Below are 23,631 nucleotides of genomic sequence, written 5' to 3'. Positions count from 1 at the left end.
TAATGGATATGGGTTTCTTTCTGGAGTGATGAAACGTTCTGTAATCAGATACTGGTGACAGTTGCACAACTTTGTGAATATTCTAAAACCCACTGAATTGCATTTTGAAAGGGTGAATTTTATGTTATGTGAATTATTTCTCAAAAAAATTTTTTTAAAATGGGAGGGAGGAGGCTTAAGAGATTTGGCATGAAAAGAAATCGTTCTAAGGGCCGAAGAAAGGCACGGAATTTGGTTTTTATGTCTAAGCAAAGAGTGGAACAAAAAAGCATAGGAAAGAATACCCCATCATTACACCCTTAAGGGTCTAAACATTAAAAAAAAAAAAGCTTTTAATTGCATTGCTTATATTGTGAGACAATCATCTTTGCCTTTTTGGAAAGTATATGGTGACTCGCTCATTTATTTTTTTTAGGTACTCAAAACATCGTCTCCAACCTTTTTTAGTTCTTTTAGTCTATGCATTGTTACAACAGCCTAGCTGCAAACCAAGTAATTTTATTATGTTGCAGCACTTACACTCACTTGAGCCTTGTAAGAACTTTTTATTTGGAATAAAAGCTTATGGTTTGCAGACCATGCCAGGAAACCAAATCCTAACCATCTATACTTGTTCCAATGAAACTCAAAGACTTCCCTGGATTTTCTTTTCCTCATTCTCTGAATTTTAATCTGTGTGTTTTTAGCCTTTGAGTTAACTGAGAAGCCTTTTCGTTCTGTGAACTAAGCACATTCCTTCAAAACCACAGGCATCCACTTCTCATTGGATTTATGACAATCACAACATTGGCATGCAGGTATTAAAAAAACTCAATTTGCTTTTCCCATCACACCTCTGGTGACCTCAGGGAACCCCTCTTCAGTGGAAAAGGGGTAAAGATAATTTCTGTCATCCAAACCATGTCCAAGTACTCCACAGTATTCTGTAGCGATCTGTCCTTTCCTCTGTACATTTCTACACCTCTTGCCAACTCTTAGCCATATTAAGAGTTTTGCTTTCCAGAAGAAGGTGGAGTTTCAAGGAAAAGTGGTTCCAACAGACAGCTTCCCTTCCCTTCTTCAGAATAGCCCCCTTAGGATACTCCTTTCTGCAGCCTGATGAGCTTATGAATTAAACTATTTTCAAGGATGGAATGGCCTGAGAGCATTCTAAACTTTAGGACTTCACCCTTTGTTCGACACACAACATGGGTCATTCTGAGTATTTAATAAATATTTAATGCAGCGGAGTCAGTACCTTTGTAAAAAAAAAAAAAAGAGCTAGAAAAGGTTTTAAAATTTGCTTTGTTTTCCTATCAGCACAATGCCATACATAAATGGGTGGATTATAGCTCAAAGTGAAAGAGTAAGAAAAATTAAGAATAAAAGAGGTAAAAGCTCTCACATGGTTTGTGAAAAAGGGCAACGATCCTTTTCTTGGCGTTGCCTCTCTTTTTAGCTGATGGTTGGGCAGACTTCTGCAGAAGATATGGTAACTGCAGGAGAGGAAAATGAAAATTGCAGTCTTTGCAACTAAAAAGCATCAATTTAGGTGCAAGTATAATAAAAGTACATGGCCTCCCACTCTGATAGCCACATAATTAGCAATATTTCTAATAACATAATTTACACTATAATTATTAAAAAATTTATCTTATAAAAAGTTAATTGGGTTTCAAATGGCAACAACCTGAGTAGAAGCCAAGTTTCAGAATACATGAATGTGGATATTTGTATCCCTGATGCTCCTTTTTACTTTAGGTCCAGTAAGGAAATAAAATTACTTTTCCTATATTTCCCCATTATGGTAAGTAGAATCTTATGGACTCGTGGCTACCAAACATAATTAAGTCATTTGAGTTCCTGAGCAGAGAGGACTGGAGCTATACAAACATAAAACAAAGAGCCATTAGTATTCAGTGATTGAATCACTAAATATATATATTTTATTGCCATAAAGTACATCGTTTTCTCATCTCGAAATAGTACATACTATTTTGCAAAGCTGAGAAATAATGGGTTCCTTCTGCTTCTATAATTAAAACATTGCTCTTGAAGTTTGTAAAGCTCACTGAAGTAACCACGTTAATGGTGAAGCTGGGCTTGCTTGTTTTGTTTTTAAGGAAAGTATTTAGGTTTGAACACAATGGTCATGGTGGTTTTAAAAACGAATATATTTAAACTAGAGGCAATGTAGTATGATACCATTTTTACCAAAATATTTTCTACCATTAATGAAAGAAAGGAAAAGGGATGACAGTAACCTATTACTATGGAAACTGTGGAAGGGTAAGCTAAAGAGAGACTTAAACATATATTAAAAAAAAAAAAGTACAGAGAAGAGTGCATACATTATAGCAGGAAGATTTTATACAGCAGCTGACAGATCTTCCTGACCATGAAGGCTGTGAGAAACTACAAAGAAGTATTATGTGTTTTCTCCTGGAGATTAAAAACAACTCCATTTAGATATATTACCTATAAAAAGAGACCTGGCTTAGCTAGTATCTTGAGATTCCCATGCTTCTTTCACTGGTGTGGAGAAAAAAAGACAGAAAAAAGGGACTCTAGACCAAGCCTATAGGTAAAAACCCTCAGCTTGTCTACCTGAGTCCTATGGGGACTAGGCAGTTTTGAATAGCTGAGTTTTCTGGAGAGTTATATCATTCTAAGAATTAAAATTTTCGATAAAGGTACTACTAAAAAGGTATTTAAATTCCCTGATCTTTTTTCTTCTTCTTTTAGACTTCAAAAAAAATTTTTTAATATGAGTTATTCAAACTCAGCATAGAAATCAGGTAACATTTTCTGTTTCTTAAATAGAGTATATGAGACAGAATTCAAGGCTACAAAATAATGAGATCCTCAGTCTACACAAGTATTTTCTAAAGCCCAATACTATGCTAAACATTCTATATATGTGGTCTCATTTGGTCTCTACAAGCCAATGAGATAGGTGTTATTACTCCTATTTTAAAGATGAAGAAAACAAGGCTTTGGGAATTTATCAAGGACCCAAAAGAAGCCACAGAGCCTAAAATTCAAACCCTTTTGTCCAGTTCCAAAGACTGACCGCTTAACCTTCTCATAGGATTATATACTAAAGGGCCACATACTGCTATAAATTTTAAGGGCTCCCACACATGCATCCCTTAAACACACTTAATGATTTTTCAAACTTTCCTTGGTATCAGGTTCTCACTTTTCAGTTTTCAAAGAAGTATATTTTCTTCTTATGGTATCCCCACCACTTTTCTAGTTTGCTGCTTTATATTTACCTGAGCTTGGAAACATCAATAACAAAACAAGCTCATGGAATTTTGTGAAACACAAAGGAGACTTCCAATGGGTGAAGTATATGTAGACTTTGCGATTATACATATTGATTATTTCCTACTCACAGCTCTGATCTGAGAGACGAGATGTTACTATTCTGGCTTTGAGACATAAAAGCTATTACACTTGTCTAAACATGCATCAGCAAATCCTAAAAAATCAGCATACTCATAATCCAAAATGTTTTAACAAACATTTAGACAGTTACAGATGGAAAGGCACTTCCCAGAGTCAAGAAACCTGGTCATATAGGAGAGTAGAATAGTGACTGCATCTGCAAAAAATATGTTCATATACAAGTTACAAAAAAATCAAATGTGCCATAAAACAAACAAGGCAGAGGAATGCATAAGGGTGTGGAGTGTCCAAACAAGAAAAGGAAGAGGCTCATTAGATGGTCTGTAAAAAAAAAGGTGAGTCCCAGATTCAAAAGGAAGTTAGGAGACTGCTCCCAACACTCTGGCCCAAAAAGGCAAAAAAGGCAGAACATCAGAAAGAATAACCAAGTACAGCCAAAGGAGACCAGGGGAGTTTGATACAAATAAAAAAAGACTAACATGTGCTTTGTTGTTTTGCCTGGGGTAAGAACAGTGGATACAGAGGAAGAAGAAAGGTTGCCCTAAGGAGACACAGGGATATTATTTCAATCTTGGCTGGAGTCAGCCCTGCTTATCTCCCACCAAATGCGGACAAAGAAGCCTCACAGAGCTATTTCCATCATATAAGCTTGGCAGGCATGTTGCTTTTAAACCTGATGACATATCCTACTATTTCATGTAATATATAGTTTCCTTTTGTTTGTGAGGTTGTTAATATGAAAGCTTCATTAATCAAGTTATCACTATAATTAAAAATTATCTGATTATAGTTTGCTAATATCTGGTATTATAGTTATTTTGCAACTGCAGAACATATATGTATGGGAAAAGGGTGACCCAGATGCCTGCAGGGGGATGATGGGTGGCAATATCAATTGTGCTTTTCTTCCACTGGCCTCTCCTTTAAGAGAAAGAAGAAACATGATGTCACTCTGACCTGAAAATCTCTAACTCTTAGAAGGCAAAGTATTGATAGAGCTTAGAGTACAGTTTAGAGTCTGACATTTCTAAAGACCTTCCTTAGTTGCTGCATGGGATGAGATTCTCAGAATAAGGTCTTGGCTAGATATTTAAGACTGAACCCGTTTCTACCCTTCCATATGACTTTCTCCTTAAGTCTGTTACTCCTTAAGCCTCCTTGTCTCAAGTTTCCCTGTGTCCCTGTACTCTATGAGGCTGACCTGACACATCAGCATCTCAATTTTTCAGGCTAACAGCTTATAGTTACCCACTAAAAAGCAAAACAAAACAAAAATCAAGTTTGTAAGGAAGAAGGGATATTTGCTTGTAATGTAGTAAACATGGCCTCTCTTTGCCCTCTTTATACTTTATTCGAACAGAATTATAAAAAGTGACTATAATTTATATCCAGATAATTAAGAATTGATTACACTATGTCTGCATCCATTGTTTATAAATGTAAATGACAGTATATCTCTTAGATGCTTTGGATAATAGGGAAAAAAAGTAGTCCTTAATAAAATGGAATATATTCACATAAATTTGAGTACTATTTAAGCTCTTTAGCCATGGCAACTTAAACAACATGGTAAATACCTACTATATTCACAGGCAAAGAAAAATGCAAGAACTGCCTAAATATAGCATTAAAAAAATTTATATTCACTTCCAACTATTCTGTGGCTGTTAACATCATGGAGTGCTTTTAAAGGTCAAAAACAAACTGTCTAGGAATATTCTGAATAGTAACAGCATTACATTGTGAACTTTATTGTCAAATTTAGGTCAATAAGGAGGAAAATAATAAAGTTAAGTAGTCAGAAGAAGTATCAAAAAAAGTACAGTCATTTATATATACAGAGGATTTGAACAGTATAGATACACTTCCAGTTGATTCAATCCTATTTACACATTTAAAGTACAAAATACATCTTTTTTTTTTTTTAACTTTTTTCATCTTTTTTGAATTGTTCACAAACATTTCCTACATAATCCAACATACAACAAAGAAATGGTACATCTTTTTCTTTCAATTTGCATACAATGGAAAAAGAAGAATATATATATATATATATATATTTTACAAAGTTTAACTAATAGACACTACCAAGCTGACAGTTTAGTCTATAGGTGAGAAATTATCTAATAAAAAATAATCAGAATTTATTTAGCATCAGTCACTTCCATAACCAAGTATTATTCTGATTAATAAAACTTGCTGCCATTAGGCTTCTGGTATATACTTATACCAACTACTCCATCTGTTGTATTGCTACCCACCTTGGTTCTTCACAATTACAAACAAAATCGTTGCAAAGTAGGGGCAAGCATTTGCAAAAACAAACAAAAATCCCCAGCTTATTATAAGCATGAACGTGTGGTGGAATTTCCTCCCAAGCAATGGACTTCCAAATCACTTAAGAAATCACCAGAACTGAATGTGTCAAGATATTTCGCCTAAGTCCAAGAAGAGACGCATTTATTTATATCCAACAGAGGACTGAAAATTAAACATAGTGTTTAGTTTGGGGGCAGGTCAGGGGGAATTCAGCCATTTGAAAAATGACCGTCTTAAAAAAGAAATGACCACCAAAAACAGGTTCACTAAATTTATTTTAAAAATCATAAAATGTTTCTTACAAAAGAGCATTACATTCTGCACACTGCTCTGAATAGATGCCAGGGACATACGGACTATCGTTACTTTTCCTCCCTGTCCCACCCCCCCAAATGTTACAGTGATCACAAAGTAAAGTGTTCACAATAATTACATGGGGGGATTTTTTTTTTAAACCACCAACAACGAACAAAAATTAAAATTCACTCACTCTGCTGCTGTTTCAAAATTTCAATGTTAGCTTTTGCACACCCTCCCCCACCCCCCCCACCCCCGTTTGTAAGGAACTAAAACATTACATCTGGTGAACAGCAAAGATTTCACTACACCTCAAATGCAGAACACCTATGAAGCAGAGAAATGTTGGCTTTTTAAACAGAAGCAGATAAAAAAAAAAGATGCAGGACTCCTTCAGTTCTTCACTAGTCTTAGAAAAACTTTCCAGAATACTGCTTCACGCTATAAAAAAGAAAAAGTATCGTGCATTAGAATCCTTCAACATCTGCATACTGCTTCACACTGTTTTGCAGCAAGTACTGTGCATTCTGTATCTGGTCGTGTGTTCCTGCCATGGTAATGATCCGGTCTTCAGACCCTTCTAAAGGCTCATCAATTTTGATCGACGCTCCTGACTCGTGACGGATTTGTTTAATCCGCTGACCACCTTTGCCAATAATAGATCCAGCCAGATCTTTGGGAATAGTTACTTGTGTAGTAATAATAGGTCCACCAAGATCACCATATGAGCCACGACCCCCTGCATAGGAATAATCATATCCAGAGCCACCCTGTGGTTCATAAGCCATCTGCCACTCTGATGGGCTCCATGTATCTATTGCAGAGTCCCAGGTTTCATCAGCACTGAAACCAACCATGCCATCATAACAGTCTCCAGGTCTTCCTCTTCTGTCATAGGCCATTAGATCTCCCCCTCTAGGTGGTGGTGGTGGAGGAAGAGGAAGATTCCGAGCTCTGCTACCGCCCCGGCCACCTCGTCCAGGAGGAGGTGGAGGAGGTCCTCGACGAGGGCTCATATCATCATCATCTCTTCTGGATGGAGGCATGGGATGCCCACCTTGACCAGGAGGCATTCTCTCAAAACCACCTCTTCCCCGCATGGGAAATCCCACAGGACGTCCATGGCGGTCATCAAACATCATTGTAAAACCACCATAATCATAGGTTTCATCGTAAAAATTGGGATCATAAGGCTGAGCACGTCCTTTGATGGGAGACTCTGATATAAGATCAAGGATGATCTTTATGCACTCTACAACCCTATCAGGTTTTCCTCCAATAAGAACAACTCTGTCAGTGGATCGAGGACAACATTCCTGGAAAAGCTTGATTGTTGTCTGAGTGTTCTCTCGAAGTTCTTTGATTTTAGCACCTTTGACCCCAATAATTCCTCCTGCCAGACTCTGATGAATCAACAGTCTCAACTCGCAGTCAAAGTCGCTTCCTTTATAGTGTTGGTAATTTAAGCATTCCACAGCATCAGATTCGAGCGGGAGCTGGCTGGTTGCAGTGGGTGATGGCAACTGCAGGCCCTCTTCCAAGGTAGGGATGATTTTCTTCAGAATTTCTCCAATTGTTTCAATATCAGCACTGATACTCAATATGCGCTCGGGGCCACTGCTGTCTGGGACTGAAACGCTGGCATTGTAGCCTGTACGGAGAGCCTTAATATTCTTGCCTCCTTTTCCAATCACTGCCCCAGCATTCTTGCTCTGAAGCAGAATGTGTAATTCAACCATCTCATCAGTGTTTCTAGATCTTTTAAAAGCTTGTTCCTCTTCCATATCTTCAGCAGGGCGTTTACCAAATTCGCCATTGGTTTTGGTGTTGGGAAAGGTTTCCTCTGGCTGTTCAGTTTCCATTTTCTTGTATTAAAGGGACACACCAATCAGTTATTAAATATATCCTTGCAGGGCAGAACTGAAGTGTTCTGGGCGGGACCAACTGACACCCTAGTGCTGCAGTAGCCGGGCAAGGCTACCGTCCCTATGCCGCCGTGCCGCCTCAGCCGGTCACAGCTAGACAGAGCCAAAATACATCTTAATTGTCAAGAAGCTGACCACATTTAGCACCAGGAAAGGAAATTTACTTAGCCTTTGTTCATGACCGCAGTATCTTCACACAGGAAAAGAAATGTTATGAAATCTCTATGTATTTATCACTATCAATTAAAAAATTTATTTTGAAAAGTAACTGCTGCATATCATCAATTCACAAGTGATTCTAAGGGAAGAAAACAAGCTGGGACTACTTGATATTGCGCACAACTCTCCTACAGTGGTTTGTTTTCATCTCTTTCAAGGCTTGCTCCAATTGCTGAACCAAATGGAGCAGGGTGGCTGGGTCTGTCTGCAGAACTTGGGTGTTGTGATCTCCGTTCTGATTAAGGTGTAGCTTTATAGTCACTGATGGTTTCATCTGTTGCCTGAGGCTTCTGCTTGCAAGCTTGATTTTAAATGGAATAAGAGCATAAGGGCTATTTAATAATCATGCTAAACATATAATAATTACATTATACCATACATAAAAATCTAATTTCAGATGAATCACAGACTTCAAAAAGAAAAGTAAACTTTAAAACCTTTGGAAAGAGGGACTTCCCTGCTGACGCAGTGGTTAAGAATCCGCCTGCCAATGCAGGGAACACGGGTTCGAGCCCTGGTCCAGGAAGATCCCACATGCCGCGGAGCAATTAAGCCCGTGCGCCACAACTACTGAAGGCTGCGCGCCTAGAGCCCGTGCTCTGCAGCAAGAGAAGCCACCGCAATGAGAAGCCCGTGCACTGCAATGAAGAGTAGCCCCCGCTCGCCACAACTAGAGAAAGCCTGCGCGCAGCAACAAAGACCCAACACAGCCAAAGATAAATAAATAAAATAAATTTCTAAAAAAAAAAAAAAAACCTTTGGGGAAAAAAAAAGAAACCAGAATGTACAGTCAATCAGGATGTATAGTCAGCATGGAAGGGTTTCTTAAACATGATACAAAAAAAAAAAACCATAAAGAAAAAAACTGATACATTAAACAATCACTAAAATTTCTTCAAAGGATACCTAAAAATGGTGGAAAAACAAGCCACAAACTGAGAAAAGATATTTTGTAACACATACAACCAAAAAAAAAAAGTTAGTATCAAGAATGTATGAAGAACTGCTCTGATTTAATACAAACCCCACAAAACCAAGAAAAAATTGTACAGAGACCTATCTAAGCACTCTGCAGAAGTAACACAAATAGATAAACATAGGAAATACGTTCAACTTTATTAGAAATCAGTAAAATGGCCAATAAAATCGTAAGATACTGTTTATCAGACTTGCAAGAATTAGAAACCTGTCCATACGGAGCACTGTAAAGTGATGGTAATGAAAACTCTCATCTACTGCTGGTGAGAGTGATGACAATCACTTTGGAAAACGTATACATTACCAGCAATTCCACTCCTAGGTATTTACCTTAAACTCTTACACATATACACATATTCATAATAGTATTTGCTTCCAAGAGTCCAAAACTAGACAAATCTCAAATATTCTTTAACAGAATGGATAAATTGAGAATATTCATACAGTGAAATGCTTACTAAATGACAGCAAAAAGAAGTGAACTACAGCAACATGAATTGTCATGAATAAATCTAAAAAGAAAACGTTCAATCAAAAAAGCAAGTTGCAAAAGAATACATGTAAATCTAAAAACTATACAGTTTAGTGAAAAAATATATGTTAAAAAAACTATAAAGAAAAGATTAACAGAAAATTCAGGATAATGGTTACCCTTAGGGGGCTGGGAGGGGGTTGTAATTTGGGGAGGGTGATTCAAAGGTACTGAATGACAGTACTACAGGATAAAAAACTGTAGCCCACAAAGTTTTTCTTTCCACAAAGTTCTTGATATGGACTTATTTTTTTAATGGGGATGAAATTCTGTCCTTCTCCCTGTAAAAATAACAGCAGCAACTTTAAAAGGATCAGCCCTAAAGGTAACATTCTCCTGCACCGGTCTCAGATGCATTCAATTTACTGATGCTATTTAACAAGTGCTGGCAATTTATGAAGTATGGGAAATGCTTCTATTAGAAACTAACCTATGATGATTCATTTATTTCCCATCAGCAACTGCACAATAATTAGCTGGTAACTATCCATTCGCTACCAGACTCCATGAGATGAGTTAGCTACTCAAAAATGAAAGGTTCTATATCCTGTTACTAGTTTCCTAGCCATTTATCTGGTCTTCATCTGACAGGACTTCTTCTCTTCCTTCCTTCCTTGAGCTCAGTAAATCCATTAGTTCTCTGAGTAGCTTTTTTAGCCCTTAAATACACCTCACCACATGGCAATATTCATTCAATATACCCTCAACATTAAACTGTATTAGTCCTTGCAGTAACACAGCAATTCAAACTCATTTTACCGGGCAAATGAACTCTCTTGAGTCTAATTTTAGAAATTTCAATTGCCTAAGTTTCTAACTTCTAAAAATGTCTTAATAATGGAAAAACTCAAAGCCAATCAATAAAGCCAAAAAAAGAACCTCTAAGGGCTACTGGAACCCAAAAGTCAGAAGCTATCTCCACATAAGAGAGGGATACAAGATAAACTAATGTTGCAGTTCATCAACATGACCATCCCCAAATCTCCTCCACCTGGTTACTATGAGAGGACTGAAAGGCATAACCACAGTGATCTCTTCCTCCCCGTGAGCCCCACAGGAGTTGCTGCTTCTAAGGTCTCCGAGAGCATAAACTGTGTCAAGTTCTTTGCTGTAGCCACACCACTTGGCACATGATAGGTGTACAAGAAATATTTAATAAATAACACGGTTAAGAAGCTGCTGACCACCTCTCCTTATTTATATTCAGTACTGAATGCCTATTCTGTGTCAGGCATTGTGTTGGAGACACAGTAGTGAACAAGACACAGCACCTGCCGTCAAGGAGCCTATAATCTGTTTATACCTTCTCCTGTGTTAATATATATTCAAGCACTCAACACGCTGGGATATAATTGCTAAACTCTAACTGAATTTCTATAACCTATCTGGGCCATTCAAATCAGGAAGAATCCACTATTACAGTAGTTTACAAACTTTACTGCACATTAGAATTACCTGGGTGACAGGGGAGCTTTTAAAAATCCTGATGCCCGGGCCAAACTCCACACCAATAAATCAGAACCTCTAGGGTAGAACACAGACATCAGAATTTTTAAAGTTCCCTGGGTTATTCCAGTGTGCAATCAAGTTTGGGAACTAGGGAGCTATCCCACATATTCATTTGTTCATTCCCATATCCATGTGGGCCTTTACAACTTATGCTGTCTCCTCTGTCAAGAATATTACCCTGGTTTTCTCTAACCATTCATTTTTCTGAAATTTCACCTCCTTTTCTTGAAGCTTTTCTGGATCATGCCAGTGTACACTGAACTACCTGAGCTATAAAGCTTTTTTGAAATACTCAGCTGTACCTTCATTTATACAATTCTATTCTTTTTTCCTCTCCAGAACCTTATTTCACAACTATCTTTAATTACTAGTTATTTTGAGAACACTAATATCCCTAACCAGATAACATCTTTTCCAGCTGAGAAAGTGTCTTACACTTCTTTTGTGTCCCAAAGCATTCAGAACAGCTCTGATTAGAGCTGATTAGTGAGTGGATGACATTCAGCAAACATCTATTAACTAACTTATCTGTCACTGCTTGAGAAAGGGCTTCATGTGATAGTCTGAAATATCCCTTTTGGTTATTTATGTGGCTTTAAAAACAACTCAGGGCTTCCCTGGTGGCGCAGTGGTTGAGAATCTGCCTGCCGATGCAGGGGACGCGGGTTCGAGCCCTGGTCTGGGAGGATCCCACATGCCGCGGAGCAACTAGGCCCGTGAGCCACAACTACTGAGCCTGCGCGTCTGGAGCCTGTGCTCCGCAACAAGAGAGGCCATGATAGTGAGAGGCCCGCGCACCGCGATGAAGAGTGGCCCCCGCTTGCCACAACTAGAGAAAGCCCTCGCACAGAAACGAAGACCCAACACAGCCAAAAATAAATAAAATAATAATTAAAAAAAAAAAAAAAAGAAATATATTAAAAAAAAAAAAAAAAAAAAAACTCAATCTCACAAAAAGAAGGCAGACGCAGAAGAATATTTACTGAATCATTCCATGTATAGAAGGTTAAAGAGCAGGAAAAAGTAATCTGTGCATTACAAGTCCGGATGCTAGTTACCTCTGAAAAGAAGGACAGGGGAAGTAACTGGTAGGAGGCAAGGAGGATGCTTCTGAGGTGCTGGTCATGGGTAAGTGTTGGTTTCATGGGTGTTTTCACCACATAATTCATTGGGCTGTATACTGACCTGTGTACTTTTTTTCATATGTGTTTTATTTAGACAGAAAGTTTTTAAAAAGCTAAGCACCACTTTAAAAATACGGATAGCCATCTGCTTTTCCAAATAACGTATTTCTTATAAACTTCACAAATTAAACCAATGTGAACACATTAAAAATACAAGAAAATGAACTATTTGGGAAATGGTCTAAAAATGAACATTAAAAAACTAAAGTTTCAAACCACAGTTTGGTTAAGATGGTAAAGAATACAACAAGCCTCAGGACATAAACCTAAAATAAATCTTATATTCTATGTCAGGTTTAAAAAAAATAGTCATACCTGTACATCTAGTCGCCATTCAAGGCTGTGGTAACTGGGAAGGTCTGGTGCCAATTCACTCAGGATAGTTCTGATCTCTTTTCTGTTGTCCAGATAAAGCCGAAGCAACAATTTGTTCAATTCCTCAGAGAATCCAAGAACAAAAACAGAGTCTTGGAAATCCAGTTCAGAAATCTGGAAGTGAATCGAGTTTAACAGAACATCAAAATTTATTTTTGTCTAGGAAATGCTGAAATACTGGATATTTGCAAAAGGATATGAAATCCCTTAATTCTTTTCTGTCTAGTAAAAGAAATAACACTCCTTAGTAAAAGGCAACCCTTGCCCACTATTCCAAATTTCAAGTTTCTGATACATAAAAATAAGCAACAAAAACAAAAATAAACTAGTGGGACTATTTCAAATTAAAAAGCTTCTGGGGGCTTCCCTGGTGGCGCAGTGGATAAGAATCTGCCTGCCAATGCAGGGGACACAGGTTCGATCCCTGGTCCTGGAAGATCCCACATGCCGCAGAGCAACTAAGCCCCTGCCACAACTACTGAGCCTGTGCTCTAGAGCCCACGAGCCACAACTACTGAAGCCTGAGCGCCTAGAGCCCATGCTCCGCAACAAGAGAAGCCACAGCAATGAGAAGCCCACGCACCACAACGAAGAGTAAGCCCCGCTCACCGCAACTAGAGAAAGCCCGTGCGCAGCAACAAAGACCCAACGCAGCCAAAAATAAATAAATAAATAAATAAGTTTATAATAAAAAATAAAAATAAATAAAATAAAAAGCTTCTGCAGGGCAAAGGAAAGCATCAACAAAATAAAAAGAAAACCTACTGAATGAGAGAAAATATTTGCAAATCATATATCTGATAAAGGGTTCATATCCAAAAAATATAAAGAACTCACATAACTCAATAGCCAAAAAACCAAACAATTCAATTAAAAAATGGGCAGAAGATCTGAATACACATTTTCCAAAGAACACATACAGATGGCCAACAGGTACATGAAAAGATGCTCAACATCATTAATCATCAGGGAAATGCAAATCAAAATCACAGTGAGATATCACCTCACACCTGTTGGAATGGCTCTTATCAGAAAGACAAGAGATAACAAGTGTTGGTGAGGATGCGGAGAAAAGGGAACCCTCTTGCACTGCTGGTGGGAATGTAAATTGGTGCAGCCACCATGGAGAACAGTACAGAGGTTCCTCAAAAAATTAAAAATCGAACTGCCATATGATCCAGCAATTCTACTTCTGGGTATTTATCCAAAGAAAACAAAAGCACTAACTTGAACAGATATATGTGCCGCCATGTTCACTGCATCACCATTTACAATAGCTAAGATGAGGAAACAAACTCATTGTCCATCAATGGATGAATGGATAAAGAAATTGTAGAATATATACGCAATGGAATATTATCCACCATAAGAAAAAATGAAAGAATAAAATCTTGCCATTTGCAACAACATGGATGGAACTCAAGGGCACTATGCTAAGTGAACTAAGTCAGACAGAGAAAAGAATACTGTATGATCTCTCTTACATGTCAAATCTTAAAAAACAAAAACAAAAAACCCACCAAGGTCATAGATACAGAGAACAGATTGGTGGTTGCCAGAGGCAGGGGGTAGGAGGTGGGATGGGAGAAATGGGTGAATGGTGTCAAAAGACTTTTAAAAAAAAGCCTTAGTGAGAGAATGAGGGCTCCTGGTTTGGGTAAGTCCTAGTGGGATACTCAGATGCTGACTGGACACAAAGAAATCATATATTTGGCCAGGAAAGGGAGCTGGGAGAGAAGGGCATGGAGGCACAGTTTTGCTGTCCAATGGTTCAGCATTACTGGGGACCAATCCCAACACTGGCACTGACCCTCAATAGGATAAAAGGAAGCTGCAAACAGCAGCCTTGCTTTTACTCCCTTATTGGATGATTGAAGTGAGGAGGGGATAAAAAGGTAGAGAAAAGGTAGAGAAAGCACAGTCTTTCTCTTTGCTCCTCTTCCTTTCGTTGTATTCACCTCAGCCACTTTAACACTCTACTTTCCTTGCTCTTTTCCAATTTCTGCATGCCACCCTTTCTTTTTTCAGGTTTGTTAATGTCATTAGACTTGTTTCTGTTTATAATAGCATAGGCTTGTGTATTTTATCCCTTCAACAAATATTTTCTGAGATCCTACTGTGGGATAGGTCTTGTGCTAGGAAGACAGAGCTGAACAAAACAAACAGGCTTATTGCCTTTGTGGAGGAGATTATAGTCCTTGGGGCCAGGCAGGTTAGGTTAGCTGACCAGTCACGCCAGGTGGTCTGTCAGAAGACTCAGTTTGACTACACAGAAGAGCAAGAGGCTAGAGATCTACTCTCAGGAGGAGAGCAGCCAGGAAAGCTCTGGATAGGGCCAGAAAGGATCGCTTAGGGCAGCAAAAATGAGTTCCCCATATCAATTAATGCAACATGGATTTATGGGTCAGGGCATTTGCTGTGGACCACCTCTAAGTGTAATATTTTAAGAAGCCCGACAAAAGGAATCTATAAAATAAATTTTTTATGTAGTTGTTCATAACCACTCAAATAATCTGTTAGGGTGAAAACAACTCAAGTAAGCCACACTGCATCTTTTATCACTTCCAGCATTAGGATTCACTATCAAAATGTTGAGCCTCTAGTGTAGTTTCCCAAATTTGCCTGATCTTAAGAATCACTTGGGGCGTCCCTGGTGGCACAGTGGTTGAGAACCTGCCTGCCAATGCAGGGGACACGGGTTCAAGCCCTGGTCTGGGAAGATCCCACATGCCGCGGAGCAACTGGGCCCGTGAGCCACAATTACTGAGCCTGCGCGTCTGGAGCCTGTGCTCCGCAACGAGAGGCCGCGATAGTGAGAGGCCCGCACACCGCGATGAAGAGTGGCCCCCGCTTGCCACAACTAGAGAAAGCCCTTGGACAGAAACGACGACCAAAAACAGCCATAAAAAAAAATAAATAAAATAAATTAATTAATTTAAAAAAAAATTTTTTAAAAAGTTAAAAAAAAAAAAGAATCACTTGAAGCACCTTGGGAAAAGATAAATTCTCAAGCCCCTCCTCTGGAAAGCCTGATTCAGTAGATTTGAGGTAGGAACCAGGAATCTGGTTAACAAGGGTCACACGTGATTCTTACAAAAAGGTAAATCTGAGACACAGTAGAATGGATAATATGTAAATTAAGCCCCATGCAGCCACCTGTAATTTTTCAAATATTTTTTCTATTAGGAGCATGAAGAAACAAAGACTGGTACAAGATCCCTCAGCTAGTATTAAGGAAGGGGAAACTAACACTTAAAAAAAAAAAAAAGGAAAAAATTTTCTCAATTCTCCAACAAGCTATATACTGCTAATATGCAAAAAATTAAATCATTTCCTTCTCCCTCCTCTTGGGATACATACTATAGTATATGGTTTAATAACATGCAGAATTAGAGGCAATTCTAATTTATACTAACAAGAGGTATTCATGCCAGCAGATCACATTATAGTCAGATTGCTTAGGCATGGCTTCACTAAATCCATTATAAACCAGTAACAACATTACTGAAATGAGCAGATCCTGCCAGGACTGATGTAGAGTATACTGAACCTCCTTAAGGTCCTGCTAATACAAAACAGTCCACAAAAGCCCTTACCATAAGCTTTGAACTTTCAGTGAGGAGGTGTATTAATCCTTCCACACCATGTTGGACAGTGTCACTACTCACGCTGAGTCTTCCTGAAAAAAGAGGAAAAATGAGCAAATAAATTATGTGGTATTTATTCTTTTACTCAAACTCTAAAGAGTAAATGTTATCTATTATTCCATGTTTTCAAACACTGCAATTATTATAAAAAATAATTACTTGGTAATAGCCTCCTGTTCATTCTCCACTCCCAGCCAAATGCTTTCAGTATTTCCCACCATGAAACCTTTACAAAAACAGACCCGTGGAGACAATACCAGGCGCACAGTCCTTCTCTTGAGTGCGCCGCTACTTCAAGCCTGGCAGAAGGGACAATAATAGAAACCGTCCCTCGTCCATCGGGGTAAAACTACTTCAGCAAAAGTAGATGTCTGAACAACGAATAATAACCAAACACTTGTATATTTATGGTTCACCCAGCTATTTCACACACTTGGATGCAGGTAGGCATCACAGTATTCTGGCAGATGGTATTCTGTCCATTAACACGTCAGGAAATCGACTTAACACAAGCTTTTAAAAACTCACAATACTTAGGGGACGGGCAGGATTTGCACCCTGACTGAAGAGCCCTTCGGCTTTTATTCCGCCACAATGGGAATAAGACCTTTAGAGTCCCAATAACCCCTTCCCCTCCACGGGGACAGAGAACGCACTTCTCCGCGCAGTTTTCAGCGCTGTGCCTCCCCCCTTCTTACTCGCAGCGCCTTCGTAGATCTTGGGGTTAGAGCCACGCCTCAGGAACTCCACCGCAATTCGCCCAAACTCAGCGACCACTGCAACGGAAGCCAGGAGACCCTGAGCACCGGGCGCTCCCACCGACCCCCTCCCCAGACCGCAGAGCACCACCCTCCGCCGCCGGGCCCCCTGACCCGCGCTGTCCACTTGCGGCAGGAAGGCCAGGTGCTCCTTGTGCTCCTCCGACAGGTCCAGCAGCATCTTCTCTGGCTGGCCGATTTCACCCCGCAGCGCTGACCCCGCCCTCGCCACTTCCGGGCCCTGAGTCCAAGCCTAAAAAGGCTCCGGCGTCTCAACATCCCGAGCTTTCGGTTCCGGCTTACCGCCGTCCTACACTCAAATGCCTTCCGCGGGGCAGACGGGGATGAGAAGATTCTTCAGTTCGCCAGTCAGTTGTAGCCTGCCGGGTGTAGAATGCTATGCTCTGAGGAAGATGAAAAGAAGTTTAAAATTCGACACGCCCCCCCCGCCCCCGCCCCGTGGAGCTTACATTAATAATATCAATAGCTAACATTTATTAAGCACTATGTCAGGAACTGTTCTTACATTTAACTTATTTAGAGTTCACAAGAACCTTGTGAGGTAGGTACCATTATTGTTCCCATTAGAGACAAGGAAACTGAGAGACAGGTCAAGCAGTTGAAAGTAGCTTTTATAGAGCTATTAGTTTGTACAGAGCTGTTGTATATGTTATCTTACTTGATTTATCTCGTTTAATACGCTGAATAGCCATGACATCGTTTGTACGGTGCGGGCCATCGTTTGTACAGATGAAGAATCCAAGCTCCAAAGACTATGTCATAAGCCAGTCACAGAGCTGGAAGGAGAAGGCCAGAGCCCTTGATCACCTGCTCCAAAACCCATCATTCTGCACAGCAGGCTGAAAGCTGAAGGTTGGTAACAAGTTCTGTGAGTGATTATAAATTAGGATAAAGACAATGAGGAAGAGGAAGACGACGACCACGCTTGTCTCTATTTTTATGTGTTGGGGGCAGTGTGAGAATTTGGTTCCTTTACCAACTCGCTCTTCTTACCTGTTGTGGTTCAAATATAAGAGACTACAGAATGGCTAATTGATAGTCTTCAAATCTCACTGTCTTGGTGGGGGAAAGCATGGGGGAAAAGAGAGAGAGAGAAACAGAGAGAGACTTCACATCTATGGTTGTTATATCTAGGGATATAGATAGAAAGCTGTCTATCTATACGCCAAGCTTTCTATATTCCGAGTCTCCTGAGCAGAAGCGAAAACTGGAAAAGTTTTTCAGCTCTGCTGTCTGTGTCTACCTCATCCCTTACATCTGACTGAAACTGAAATTGTTTCCGATACTGGGGCACAGAAAGGCAGGTCTTTAAACTTGTCAGTTAGGTCTTGAAGCAGCATTTGCAGAGAGAGCCCAATTCTTACTTAGACTATGTTGCAGATCAGCAAAAATGGCATTTTCTGAAGAAGGTTTTATACATGCATTATTGAGAAAATGTCCATCATATATAGGGAATAAGGAATGCCGAAATGAATTTACAAATAGGTGTAATATTATGCCAATATAAAATAGCATTTCTTCCCTGTGATCTCAGGAACTGAAGTGGGAGTGAAGGCAGGGGCGGGGCAGGGGTGAAGGTAGGAAATAAGGATTAACAGAATGGGGTGGTCAAGGAAGGTGGTCAAAAAGCCAAGTTACAGCTGGGGGAACCAGCCTGGGAGTTAAAACTTCCTAGGATAACGTACAGAGTGACTTTCTGTTACCAAATGTTATGTAGTTGTTTAGAGGTAATTACCTGAGCGAAAAGTCAAAAGTCTAGATTCCAGATCTGGCTCTGACACTCACTACCTGTAGGGCCTCCAACAAGTTATTCTTATATGTTACAAATTTAACCTCTTCATTTGTAAAATGGGTATTTTAATGATGACTGTCCTTCTGTGCCATGCAGGGCTGCTATGATGCTCAGATGAATTAATAAATTCATATTAAGAAATTGATTTTGATGATCAAATTAAACAATAAATTAGCATTAACAAATGATTTGTTAACTGAAACATTTATATTTTATACGAGCAGATTTTGTGTGCACAGGTCATTGAGAATTCCATGAGCATGATCATCCTAAAATTCATTCATTTAATATAACAAATATTTATAGAGCAATGACTCAAAGCTCAAGCATATGCTATGCCTTGGCAACTTAGAGATGAATAAAACACTGTCCTTGCCTTCTAGGAGATGATAGTAAAGTAAAGGAGACAGTCAAGTAATTTGAATACAGTGTGATATACAGTATATATACAGTATATCACAGAATACAGAGTGGTAATACCCCAGGAAGGAACAAAATGACCTGGAGCAAAGAGAAGGTGACACTTAACTTTGATTTAAATAAGATTCAGGTTTAGAATAAATGTCCCATGGTATCCTGTCTATGCTAATAATAATGCTTTACAGCTGTATAATATTATAAGAAAATAAGATCTTAATGTCACTTCATGCTATCTTACTAGGGCTAAAGTGAAGAAAGGATAAATATTCTGTAATTTTTCAGTTGATTCTGGCAAGGAACCAGGCTTCATATCAATTGTCCTCTCACATTTTCTCCTTATCATCCTCCACCTCCTTTTTTTCCCCTCATATTTCCCCATATTTCTTTCTTCTTCATAGACACTCCTGCCCCAGAATCTTTGCACCAGGCATCTCCTTGGTGATGTTTTCAATGATACATAGAATAGTATCATCTCTTGCAAGGAATCTCAGTTCAATTCAGCACACTGTCAAGGGGAAGGAAGCATGGTGACACCCACCACTCACATGAATTGCCCTCTCATGAGTCTGAGGCTGCCGTTAAATGCATGAATTAGCTCCTGAATTTTTTTTCATTATTTTAGTTAACTTTTTCAACTGGATGATAAAATGCATACAGAAAAGCAAACAAATTTTAAAAAAATACTTCTTGTTGAATTTTCTCCAATTGAACACATCTATTAACCCAGGTCAAGAAATAGAATGTTACCAGTACCCCAGAACCTTTGCTGTGCCCTCTTCCAGTCCGTGGCCCCTCTGCTGTCTCTACAATGAGCTAATACCTATATACATGCTGCCTTACAACATCTCTTTGGTATCATCTTTGTATTTTCTTTTGTATTAACCTTCTATGTGCCCCAACCCCATAATACCAAACTAGAAACCTAAAGTTATTTTTTTAAATGAGATTTAGATGTTAGGTGCTTCTGACTATTGTAACAGAATCTATCTTAAAAATCTTCCTAGCAAATAGCATCAAAAATATGCCATATTTAAGAAAACAATAAGTGATTTGTAAGACTTCTACACTAAAAACTAAAAATCATTGATGAGAGAAATCATGGAAGACTTAAATGGGGACATATACTATGGATAGAGAAATATATCGTGGGCTGTAATATTCACTATTATTAAGATGTCAGTTGTGACCAGTCAAAATCCCAACAGGCTTTTTTATAGAGAACGACAGGTTTATTTTAAAAATCTACTTGGAAGTTCAAAGGACTGAGAATAGCCAAAACAAAGTAGGAAAAAGGACAAAGTTATTCATACTACCTGATTTCAAGCCCCACAGTAAAGCTATAGTAATTAAGACAGTGTGGTTTTAGTGTGAGGAAAAATAAATAGGCCAATGGAATGGAATAGAGAGTCTGGAAATAGATCCATACATATATTGTAAATTGATTTTTGACAAAAAGATACCAAGGTATTCAATGAGGGGAAGGAACTTTCAACAACTTGTACTAGAACAATTTGATAAACTTATGGAAAAGAATTCTGACTCTCACCTCACATCACACACACAAAAATAATTAAGGATGGATTATAGACCTAACATAAGAGCTAAAACTGTGAAACTTCTAGAAGAAAACAAGAATATCTTCATGAATTTGGGGTAGGCAGAGATTTCTTAGGAAGCAGAAAGCATGAACCATAAAAGAAAAAAATTATAAACTGTACTTCATTAGAGTTAAAAACTTTCATCATCAAAAGACACCATTAATAAAATGAAAAAGAGAGCCACAGATTGGGAAAATATATTTGCAATACATGTATCTGACAAAGAACTTGCAGGACTTCCCCGGTGGTGCAGTGGTTAAGAATCTGCCTGCCAATGAAGGGGACGCGGGTTCGAGCCCTGGTCCAGGAAGATCCCACATGCCGCGAAGCAACTAAGCCCGTGCGCCACAACTACTGAAGCCTGCACTCTAGAGCCCAACTACTGAGCCCAAGTGCAGCCAAAAATAAACCAACTTGTATCATGAGTATATTGAAATCTCTGATAAACCAATAATTAAAAGATAAACAACACAATTTAAAAAATTTTATTTATTTATTTTTGGCTGCATTGGGTCTTCCTTGCTGCGCATGGCTTTCTCTAGTTGGGGTGAGCGGGGGCCACTCTTCGTTTCGGCGTGCAGGCTTCTCATTGCGGTGGCTTCTCTTGTTGCAGAGCATGGGCTCTAGGTGCGTGGGCTTCAGTAGTTGTGGCACATGGGCTCAGTAGTTGTGGCGCACGGGCTTAGTTGCTTCGCGGCATGTGGGATCTTCCTGGACCAGGGCTCGAACCCACGTCCCCTGCATTGGCAGGCGGATTCTTAACCACTGCACCACCAGGAAAGCACCACAATTTTTTAAACGGACAAAAAACTTGAGTTGACACTTCACAAAAGAAAATGTACAAATGGCCAATAAGCACACAAAAAGCATTCAATATTATTAGTTCTTAAGGAAATGCAAATTAAAACCATGAAATGTCATTTCAAACCCACTAGAATAACTAAAAATCAAAAGTACTAATAACACCAAATTTTGGTGGGTCTGTGAAGCAACCAGAATACTTGTATATTGTTAGTGGAAGTGTAAAACTGTAATACCACTTTGGAGAACTGTTAGGTAGTTTCTTATAATGTTAAATGTACATTTACTCTATTACCTAACAATTCCACACCTAGGTGTTTGCCCAAAAGAAAGGAAAGCATATGTCCAGAAAAAGACCTTTACAGTAATGTTTAAAGCAGCTTTGTTCACAATATCACAAAACTGGAGGCAACCCAAAGGTACATACATTTGAATGAATTATGGTGTGCCTACACAATGGAATACTACTCAATAGTGAAAAAAGATCTACGGAAGACTTGTATGGAGGACGTACAGATATTGGAGTTATTAGACCTGGACTCTAAAATAACTTGAATAATATGTCCAAAACATTAGATGACAGATAAAGTATTTAATCAGAGAAGTAGAAACCATCAAGAAATTAACAAATTAGAAATCAAATATACAATATAAAGAATAAACAAAAGATTCATTGTAGAAAACTAGTAAAATTGACAAAATCATTACAAGACTGACTATTCATGGCAAAAATAAAATAGAGAGGGCAAAAGATACAAATATCAGGAATGAAAAAAGGGATATTACTACATAGAGAAAAAAGAAAACAATGTACTACTAATACATACAACAATGTAAATGAGTCTCAAAAGATTAAGTTGAGCAAAATAACCCAGACATAAAAGTAAACAACTATATGATTCCTTTAATTGGGAAATGTTATGCATGGAGGTAGAAATCAGAATAGCAGGAATTCCTGGTGGCGCAGTGGTTACGAATCCGCCTGCCAATACAGGGGACACGGGTTCAAGCCCTGGTCCTGGAAGATCCCACATGCTGCAGAGCAACTAAGCCCGTGCACCGCAAGTACTGAGCCTGCGCTCTAGAAACGGTGAGCCACAACTACTGAGCTCACATGCCACAACTACTGAAGCCCGCGCACCTAGAATCTGTGCTCCACAACAAGAGAAGGCACCGCGATGAGAAGCCCGTGCACCACAGCGAAGAGTAGCCCCCGCTCTCCGCAACTAGAGAAAGCCCGCGCACAGCAACAAAGACCCAATGCAGCCAAAAATAAATAAAATAAATAAATTTATTAAAAAAATAAAAAGAAATTAGAATAGCAGGTGTCTATATGGATTAAGATAGATAGGAGCCTGAAGGAACTTTCTGGGGTAATAGAAGTGTTCACATCTTGATTGCTGTTAGTTACACAAATGTATACATTTGTTAAAGCCGTTGATTTAAGATCTTTGCAATTTACTGTATGAAAACTCTACCTCAATTTTTAAAAATTAGTAGTAAGCAGTGTTTTAGCAGAAATTCAAAAGATGTCTGAGGCCAGTGTTAGACTTAGATGGTATTTATAACTCTCCTAGGGACTTGCCCTATATAGAATTTTTTTAAATTAATTTTTTACTATGTACTACATTCATGTGGTTTAAAAAACAAAAAGTGTTTTAAAAAATCCCAGGAAAGCAAAAAAGGAGAAAGTAAACATTCTTGCTCATGTCCTTGTTTCCCACCTTCCCAGTTGCCCTACCCTGTTGGCAACTACTATTCTTAGTTTCTTATGAATTCTTCCTCAGACATTTTATGCAAAAACAAATGCCCTAAATTTTCACTCTGCGTGATGGAGTCCAAGAAAACATGGTGTTAAACATT

At 38.8% G+C, this 23,631-nt stretch overlaps 2 protein-coding genes across 5 annotated transcripts; both read right to left on the bottom strand.

Moving 5' to 3' along the window:
- Window positions 1-1,326: 1,326 nt before the first annotated feature.
- COMMD2 (COMM domain containing 2) lies at window positions 1,327-17,376 on the bottom strand. Of its 4 annotated transcripts, none has more exons than XM_061194574.1 (5): window positions 17,251-17,376; window positions 17,035-17,154; window positions 16,328-16,410; window positions 12,672-12,845; window positions 1,327-1,475 (listed from the first exon to the last, which is right to left on the bottom strand). In XM_061194574.1, exons 1-5 carry the CDS (start codon window positions 17,315-17,317, stop codon window positions 1,356-1,358), a joined length of 564 nt encoding a protein of 187 aa, XP_061050557.1. In that variant the 5' UTR covers window positions 17,318-17,376; the 3' UTR covers window positions 1,327-1,355. The 4 variants fall into 4 exon arrangements, with proteins under 4 accessions (XP_061050557.1, XP_061050555.1, XP_061050556.1 ...); XM_061194572.1 differs by lacking the exon at window positions 1,327-1,475 and adding an exon at window positions 7,875-8,454; XM_061194573.1 differs by lacking the exon at window positions 1,327-1,475 and adding an exon at window positions 7,875-8,454 and having other exon boundaries at window positions 17,077-17,154.
- LOC133094072 (heterogeneous nuclear ribonucleoprotein K-like) lies at window positions 6,298-7,880 on the bottom strand. The gene has a single exon (XM_061194571.1). The coding sequence runs from the start codon at window positions 7,869-7,871 to the stop codon at window positions 6,477-6,479; it is 1,395 nt and encodes a 464-aa protein (XP_061050554.1). The 5' UTR covers window positions 7,872-7,880; the 3' UTR covers window positions 6,298-6,476.
- Window positions 17,377-23,631: the final 6,255 nt, after the last annotated feature.

This window comes from Eubalaena glacialis, chromosome 6, assembly GCF_028564815.1.
Source record: "Eubalaena glacialis isolate mEubGla1 chromosome 6, mEubGla1.1.hap2.+ XY, whole genome shotgun sequence".
NCBI classification, from domain to species: Eukaryota; Metazoa; Chordata; class Mammalia; order Artiodactyla; family Balaenidae; genus Eubalaena; species Eubalaena glacialis.
This window is presented reverse-complemented; position numbering and strand designations above follow the sequence as displayed.

Bases quoted from the DNA above. Each gene is read 5' to 3' on its own strand.
- LOC133094072 (XM_061194571.1), bottom strand. From the start codon at position 7,871: ATGGAAACTGAACAGCCAGAGGAAACCTTTCCCAACACCAAAACCAAT.
- COMMD2 (XM_061194572.1), bottom strand. From the start codon at position 17,317: ATGCTGCTGGACCTGTCGGAGGAGCACAAGGAGCACCTGGCCTTCCTG. The intron at 16,411-17,034 runs GTGCGTTCTCTG...CTCTTTTTTCAG, and splicing joins GCTGAAAACTGCGCGGAGAA to GAAGACTCAGCGTGAGTAGT. The intron at 12,846-16,327 runs GTAAGGGCTTTT...ATTCACTTCCAG, and splicing joins CTGAAAGTTCAAAGCTTATG to ATTTCTGAACTGGATTTCCA.